General features: G+C 33.7%; 1 protein-coding gene across 1 annotated transcript; it reads right to left on the bottom strand.

Annotated features, from left to right (window-relative positions):
• Positions 1-6,196: 6,196 nt before the first annotated feature.
• Positions 6,197-8,622, bottom strand: LOC132716807 (zinc finger protein 93-like). Its single transcript, XM_060700143.1, has 2 exons — positions 8,495-8,622; positions 6,197-8,115 (listed from the first exon to the last, which is right to left on the bottom strand). The coding sequence occupies exon 2, from the start codon at positions 7,780-7,782 to the stop codon at positions 6,841-6,843; it is 942 nt and encodes a 313-aa protein (XP_060556126.1). The 5' UTR covers positions 7,783-8,115; positions 8,495-8,622; the 3' UTR covers positions 6,197-6,840.
• Between the last annotated feature and the right edge of the window lie 361 nt (positions 8,623-8,983).

Genomic DNA, 8,983 nt, shown 5'->3' with positions numbered 1-8,983 from the left:
CTTTTCAAAAAATAATATTTAAATACATGAACATAAAATTAAGCCAAATATGCATTAACAAAAAAACTTTGATTTTTCCAATTCTACTATAATTACAAGTATTGTGATTTCCGCATTTTAAGTTTGTTAATAAATAACACGAAATATATTTAAATCTTAAGTTAAATTCATTTACTGTTCATAACATACAATTAAAGAAATAAATAGTTAACGTTTAATCGCCTCTCATCACGACAATAATCAACACAAATATAGTTTATGAGTTTTCCCTATATATCTAATACGATCCCGGATCCCGGGCGTCCCGGATCCCGGGATTTTCCCCCACCCCGGTCCGCTCGCTTCCAGTCTCCGGTCTCTCCCGGTCTATTTTGACCGGAATTTACGAATGACGGCGAATAGTATCATATTTACTAAATTTTCTAAAAATTGTCGATCTTTTTAGGGTGCTCTTTTTAGATGAAAAATGTGTTGATGTAAGATTTTTTTTCGTATATAATGTATTTCGTTTCAAATTATGTGTTTGTTTTGTTTTTAATTATGTATTCTTTGTTGTTACTAAATATATAATTTCGTTTCGTTTCGTTTCGTTCAAAGCCTTGTCACTCCGGTATTTACAGCTAAACTCTGGTATTTCCGATTACGGTAAAAACTCTCAAGTAGGGTTACAAGTTAAATGGTTCCCTGCGGTGAACATTTTAATGATATAAAGATATTTCATTTAACTATTTTCAACATTATTTGGGGGTAGGGGGAATCAACGTTTGTATCAGGAATTTGTTGACAATTGAATAAACGATATAGAAAAAGGTCTTTGGAAACTGGTGACCATTGAAGACCGGAGAAGGTCGAACATAAACAATTATTTCTTTTTAAGAAAATGATTAAATAGGCCTACCATTTTATGAATAATTCCGAGCAAAAAATAAATAAAGTAAACACACAAGATTACGCAGAAAATATCTCTATTTATTATGGCAGATGCCATACGAATATTTTAATTTTGTAGATTTTCAGTATAAACAATTTATTGTTTGTAAAATTTGAGATAGATATCAAAGAAACATTGATAATTTTCAAACACATCACAAGTTTTACCACCTTAAACGATAAAATAATTATAGAAAATTAGAAATATCACGTAATAGATTTTTGTTCTCAATTAGGTGTAATTCGGATTAACCAATCATATACGGTTTACAGATCACATGCTCCTCCATGTACCGAAAACAGGTCACGTGCTCCTCCATGCCTCAAAAGTTAAACGCGTACCAATACCCTGCGGTCTCCAGACCGCAGGGAATAAACTAATACCATACCATGCCGACCTGTCACACTTGTCTCAACCCGGTACGGAATTAGACCGAACCCGGTACGGAATTAGACCGAACCCGTTGTAGTTTTAAAATTTTGAAGTGGCCAAATTTAAGTCATCTCTAGTTAGATCGGTCATATTTAAAGTGTATTTATGGCATGTGTGTAGTTTTTGTGTGTTATATGATGACTTTATTTAGTTGTTTTTTTGTGTATTCTCCAGGAACTCATTTGTTGGCGGAAGGATTAAAGATGTACCACCCACCAGCAGTCAGGAGTTTTTAAAGTGGTGAATTTAAACAGTGTTACAACAGAATGAAGATTTCTGAAAAAAGTAGATGTCTAACCTATTATATTTTTGGCCTCATTGACTTAGATAGTGTTGATGTTTGAAGACAGTATATAATTCATCAAGAACAGTGGAATCCAGAATTAAGCTTCAAATGTGACTGATTTACGAATACGAAAATTCACCGGTCTGACATCACTAACATACTATATGTGAGATAAAAAGGTAGATAAATATCTAATATTGTCGCGTGCCGTTATGAGTCCCGTTATTGTTTCCCTCTGTAGACATTCTTTATCTGTTTATAAACCTTTCAACTTGATTAGTTCACTCACGTTTAACCAAGATATGACCACTGTATAATTAAATTTCATAAGTGACATATTCTGCCCATCCATGCAATGGTATATAGTGAGTGAAGATGTGAAAGTCAAAACAAGTTTACACTTTGCATTCATTCGTTTCAATTTTATTGTTAACTGAGAATTAAGCGAAATTATGTAACTATCCTTCGGAATTAACCTGCATCGTTCAATGACTCAAGATTCATGCTAATTTACATGAAAACTTAAAAAATAAAAGTAAAATATTCAGAAGTGAACAAAGAAAGTACTTAACACATTGCAAACAGCACTTGCAATCCACGTAAATTACCACAAAGAGGTCAACATAAGCAAAAATAGCCCTTACTATATTAGTAACAAAGTAAAAATATGGTAATAAATACTGCAAAATAAGAACTTAATAACATTTAATTTAAATCATTATCCAATCTAAAATCTTTTTTTTTTTACTTTAATATCTTAAAATCGTACGGTAGTACATGTTTTTCAAGTTTAATTTTCTTAAAATATGCTAGTTCATATAGAGGCATGCAGCTTTAAAATGTGTGAATAATAGACTACATCAAAATTTTAACATAAAAAGAAAATATTACAATGGCAGAGTTCCAGCGATCGTGATAGCTTGACTTTTTCTTTGTAACCGACGAGCTTAAAATGGATGTCGGTAAGTTATACCATAGGTGCTCGGTGCGTTGATTGGTCACAACCCCCGGGCCAACCCCCACCCCCTCACCCACTCTACAACCCTCCTACCTCTCAAAACCATGTAAACTGTAGTTTTTTTTTTTCATTTTAAACATGTTTTAATATTTGGTATATGCTTTTAATTCAATTACCTTCATCTTCCACAAAAAATAAAAAAATGATATATATTTAGTAAAGGTATGCAACTCGCCGCTCATTTTTCAGCACTCATCTTAATATGAACTACATAACTCAAACATTTTTTCACCAATTTTCAATATCTTGGTACCAAATGGTAAGGAATTGATTACTCTTAAAGAAATTAAAGCTGCCTTTACAATCATTTCAAGTTTTAAGAAGATATGTAATCTCGACGTCACCGCAAGTGTAACTCGACAGAGACCTGACCGCTGAGTTTTTGTCAAAATTACCCGACTAAACTGCAGTTTATTCGAAATAAATGAATATTTTTTTGTATTGCGCATATAAATATGATCAAATTATATTATTATTTGTAATAGCGAGCTCGACGAGCTGGCCCGAAGGGCCTGCTCGCAAAGCGAGCTTTACGGTAACGCGAGTACCTGCTAAGTGATGGTTTTGAAAACTTTCGTCCAAAGTACCGAATTGGACACATCGCAACCTTTCGAATTTAAAGATAACGATAAAAACTGAGTAATTCTGACTGAAAACGGATGTGTAGACTGGTCACCCGCGCACGTCTATAGGAACCATAATTGGACAGGGAACCAGAATAACGGAAGCTGTGTAATATGAAAAAGGCAAAGCCTCAAAGCGAGCTCGATGTACTTTTTACGTGAAATAGTATGAAATAATCTCAAATGCAGTGACGAGTGCGTGTGACGTCACACGTACTGTGTTTAATATGGCCCCGTGACCCGTCCCTGTCGTGAAATGAATAACGAGATAAAACTTTGTTTATTTTATTTCACTCTATAATTTTTCAAGCGAAATAAAGATTATTTTAAGTGAAATAAATGTAAAACTTAAAACGTTTGCGACATTAAAATAGCGTACTTGATTTCAAACTCCTCACAGTGGTTACGTCACGCTTTGTTACTGTACAGATCAGGGGAAGTAACCGCTGCGAGGAGTTTGACTTGATTTGTTCGTTTTGCACGTGCTGTTTGGCGCTACATTGTGACGTCACGTAAACAATACTTTAAACGTCTGTACAGCGTTAACGACTGAATAAAAGATATTGGTGTTCGGATTCATTTTCTTAGTTAGACCATTTTCTTTCATTCTAGATAGTTTTCACAACAAAATTCGACAAAAAATTGTTTTTATTTATCAGATTTCAAACAAAATGGCGCCTTCGATTTTCATTTTTTATACACAGCTTCCGTTATTCTGGTTCCATGTCCAATTATGGTTCCTATAGACGTGCGCGGGTGACCAGTCTACACATCCGTTTTCAGTCAGAATTCCTCAGTTTTTACCGTTATCTTTAAATTCGAAAGGTTGCGATGTGTCCAATTTGGTACTTTGGACGAAAGTTTTCAAAACCATCACTTAGCAGGTACTCGCGTTACCGTAAAGCTCGCTTTGCGAGCAGGCCCTTCGGGCCAGCTCGTCGAGCTCGCTATAAAAAATGAAAATCGAAGGCGCCATTTTGTTTGAAATCTGATAAATAAAAACAATTTTCGCCTCAAAGCGAGCTCAATGTACTTTTAACGTGAAATAGTATGAAATAATCGCTCATTTTTATCAAATGCAGTGACGAGTGCGTGTGACGTCACACGTACTGTGTTAAATATGGCACCGCCCCTGTCGTTAAATGAATAACGAGTTTTGAAAACGTTGATAAAACTTTGTTCATTTTATTTCACTCTACAATTTTTCAAGCGAAATTAAGATTATTAAAAGTGAAATAAATGTAAAACTTAAAACGTTTGCGACATTAAAATAGCGTACTTGATTTGATTGTTTTGCACGTGCTGTTTGGCGCTACCTTGTGACGTCACGTAAACAATACTTTAAACGTCTGTACAGCGTTAACGACTGAGTAAAAGATATTGGTGTTCGGATTCATTTTCTTAGTTAGACCATTTTCTTTCATTCTAGATAGTTTTCACAACAAAATTCGACAAAAAATTGTTTTTATTTATCAGATTTTTCAAACAAAATGGCGCCTTCAATTTCCGTTTTAAAACTGTCATTCGATATTTTATACGGGGAAGTCAAAGACCGGGCCCGCGAAGCGGGTCCGGGCTTTGGCTTGCCCGGCTATAGACTACGCGTGTATATTTAAAAGAAAATCAAATAGAAAAACAATTAAAAAATATATAGAATTCTATACCTATCAATGAAATTTTCAGTGTCAGTTCTAGTCGGGCGCCGCCATTTATAATGTAACTCAATGATAATAGGTGGGGTATTCCGATAGCGGAACAAATCTCAACTTTTCGGAGAAATAATAAACGTCGAGTGTTCCGAGTGAAAACGGAAGCGGTGCATGTAATACCGAATGACACCTTTAAAACGGAAAGAATAAAAGGAATTTTTAACGACTTCCCCGTGCATAATAATTATTTTACCGTTTAAGGTGGAAAAACTTGAATGATGTGTTTGAAATTAAATTATCAATGTTTCTTTAATATCTATCTCAAATTTTACAAACAATAAATTGTTTATATTGAAAATCTACAAAATTAAAATATTCGTAGTGGCATCTGCCATAATAAATAGATATATTTTGTAAACTTGTGGGTTTACTTAATTTATTTTTGCTCGGAATTATTCATAAAATGGTAGGCCTATTTAATCATTTTCTTAAAAAGAAATAATTGTTTTATGTTCGACCTTCTTCGGTCTTTGAACAACGGTCGCCAGTCTTCTATATTGATCGATTATTGTCAACTATATTCCTGATACAAACGTTTATTTATCCCCCCAAACAATGTTGAAAATAGTTAAATGAAATTTCTTTATATCATTAAAAATGTTCCCCGCAGGAAACCATTTTACTTGTAATATAATTTGATCACCTTTGTATGTGCAATACAAAAAATATTCATTCATTTCGAATAAACTGCCGTATGGTCGGGTAATTTTGACAAAAACCCAGCGGTCAGGTCTCTGTCAAGTTACACTTGCGGTGACTTCGAGATTACATATCTTCTTATAACTTGAAATGAATCATAATGACAGCTTAAATTCCTTTAAGAGTAATCAATTCCCTACTATTTGGTACCAAGATATTGAAAATTGGTGAAAAAATGTTGAAGTTATGGAGTTCATATTAAGATGAGTGCTGAAAAATGAGCGGCGAGTTGCATATCTTTACTAAATATATATTATATCATTTTTTTTTATTTTTTGTTGGAAATGAAGGTAATTGAATTAAAAGCATGTACCAAATATTAAAACATGTTTAAAATGAAAAATAATACAGTTTACATGGTTTTGAGAGGTAGGAGGGTTGAAGAGTGGGTGAGGGGAGGGGGGTTGGCCCGGGGGTAGTGAACAATCAACGCGCCGAACACCTATGATTTATACAAGATATTAACACTTTTACTCTTCTGATAAAAAGAACCATTCATGACTTTCCTCGTCACATTTTATTTTTCAATGTATTTACAAACTACACTGTATTTTCGATGTACATGTACACTGTATCTGCATTATTAATTCATAAGTGTGTAAAAATGTCAAGTGCCTATTCAACAATCTGTCATAAGTTTGTATAGACAACCATTTAGATAAGTGTCTTCATTACATATTTCACATGTAAACCTCCTCTGACTCTTTTGTAACATGTACAAAACAAGTTAAAAACAATAATTTGCGTTATATGTATCGGCAGTGGGTAGGGTAATGCTGTAATTTCGCCATGGGCGTTACATATCACAACTTCGTTATAATGCGGTACTGAGCCATTGGAAGCCCTTACATGAGCGTTATAACGCTGTTGCAGTGTATTGTGATTTCAAAATGTTTAATTGGGAAAACGCCTAACTGCAGATTTCATAACCCCCTTTTATATTTTCATAATGTCTTATAAAATCCTTTTTGAGGGGAACAACTGTTTATTGCAGATTTCTCAACTGAAGTTTTTCTCTGATGTGATTTAGCTGCCATGTATTTCTTATAATAAATTCCTTCAGTAAACAAAGCATCGCAGATTTCAAACCTTCAGATTTCCTCACCAAAATTGTGTTTTTCTCAAATGATGGTAATTTCAAACTACTCTTTCGATAACTCTTTTGAATGATAACTTTCCTCTCTTGTATGTATCTTTTTATGTCTATTAAGATAACTTCTTACAGTAAAAGCTTTGTTACAAATTTCACAACAAAAGTTCTTTTCATTTTTATGTATTGTCATATGTTGTGTAAGATAGTCTTTTTGGGGAAACCCTTTGTCACAGATTTCACAACAATATAACTTCGGTCCTGAATGCCACTTAATATGTTTCTGAAGATATCGTTTTCGAGAATATGATCTATCACATATTTCACAATGAAAGTTCTTCTCTCCTGTGTGTATTGTCATATGTTCTGCAAGTTGATCTCTTAGAGTAAACCCTTTTCCACAAGTCTCACAGTAATGGTCCTTCTGGCCCTTATGGTATTTCACGTGTATGGCAAGACTGAAGTTATGGGCAAACTTTTTACCGCAGACTTCACAACTATGTTTCTTCTCTCCTGTATGTATTCTCATATGTCTTCTAAGACTACTTCTTTCAGAAAACACATGACCACAGATATCACAACAGTGATTCTTTTCTCCTGTATGAACTGCCATGTGTTTATTAAGATCACCTCGTTGAATAAATGCTTTTGCACAGATTTTGCAACAAAATTTTTTCACTCTGGTATGAATTTTCATGTGAGTTGCAACTTTATCTAGACATGGAAATGTTTTATTACAGATTTCACAAATATAATTTTTCTCTTCTGCATGTATTTTCAAGTGTGCCGTTAGATCACTTCTTTGAGCAAATATTGTAAGACATATTTTACAAATATGTTTCCTCTCTCCAGTATGTACTTTCATATGTATTATAAAGTCACTTTTTTGAGAAAATGTGTTCCCACACATACTACAGAAATAAATCTCTCCTAGATTTACTTTCCTGTGTGTTGTTTCATTGTTTTCGTTTTCAGAAATGGCTTTATCACACATTTTCAAAATACAATTCTTTTCTTCTACATGTATGTATTGTTAAATGTCTTATATGAATATTTATTTTAAAAAATTGCAAATATCACATTTTAAAATTGTTATGGCCAATAGGAGTATAGGAGCAGTCATGTTAAAGTTAAAGATCATGAATAACAATAGATTTTGCAAAATAAGCTTAATGCAAAAGGTCTTTTCTTCTCTATGAAAGTATTGCTTTTAGTACATGTAGTTGGTTATTCTTAGATATGGCACTTTAAAACATTCCTTAAAGCTGTTCCATATCTTTGCAGGCACTGTTTCATTTTGTTCCCAGGTTACTACTTTCTTGCCTACCTGCAAGCAATAACAATACATTATCAACACTAAATGATCTTAGGCAATTACACCATTTTAGACTTTATGAAGCACAAATAACATGAAATAATCCAAAGAACCTGTAGCGATTTGAACTCATAGCAGTAAGGAAGTAAATGACTTTAACCACTCAGTCATTGATGCCCCCCCCCCTCCCCCCACACACAAAATGAGAACAAAGCTAGAAAGACAGAACTAATTTAATATTTTACGTGAAACACCTATTAATTACCCCACCCACTACTAAAATTACTTCGGGAATGTTTTTTATTTCAATAATACAATGACATCTATAAATAACACTTATTTCTGTTCATAATTATAGGATAGATTGCATATATTATATTTTGTTACTTACCTTAACATGTTATTTGATGGTGAAATATTTATTATCTTGATGAAATCATTTACGCGGAAGTTAACCGGAAATCGGGCCTTACGTATCGACATTCTCCGGTCTTCGACGGTCCCAATCGCAACTTTTCGGCTCTTTCCGTCAGTCTTCGGATAAGGTTATTATTTAAAATAACCGTAATGTTTCGACAATCGCAACTACTCGGCCCTTTCCGTCAGTCATTGGATAAGGACCTCGAACACAATAGTATGAATACACAGAACGGATGCGGTATTCGGTCTAACCTACGCATGTAAACAAATAGTAATTTAATGCTGGGAGTTGTTGACAAGTTTATAAAACGAATGTATATATTTGAAATCTAATATCTGTTCCGGTACTCTTTTGCTTGAAAATATGTCTGACAACAATTTGTAATTTAAATATGCCCACTGATGTTCAAGTTTAAACAAATCCAACTAAATGTCAACAGACAGGTTTCTTGTACTTTCG

This window comes from Ruditapes philippinarum, unplaced genomic scaffold (assembly GCF_026571515.1).
Source record: "Ruditapes philippinarum isolate M1 unplaced genomic scaffold, ASM2657151v2 ctg22159_1_1_1_1, whole genome shotgun sequence".
Lineage (NCBI taxonomy): Eukaryota > Metazoa > Mollusca > Bivalvia > Venerida > Veneridae > Ruditapes > Ruditapes philippinarum.
Note: the sequence above shows the minus strand (reverse complement) of the source record. Positions and strands in the feature narration are given on the sequence as shown.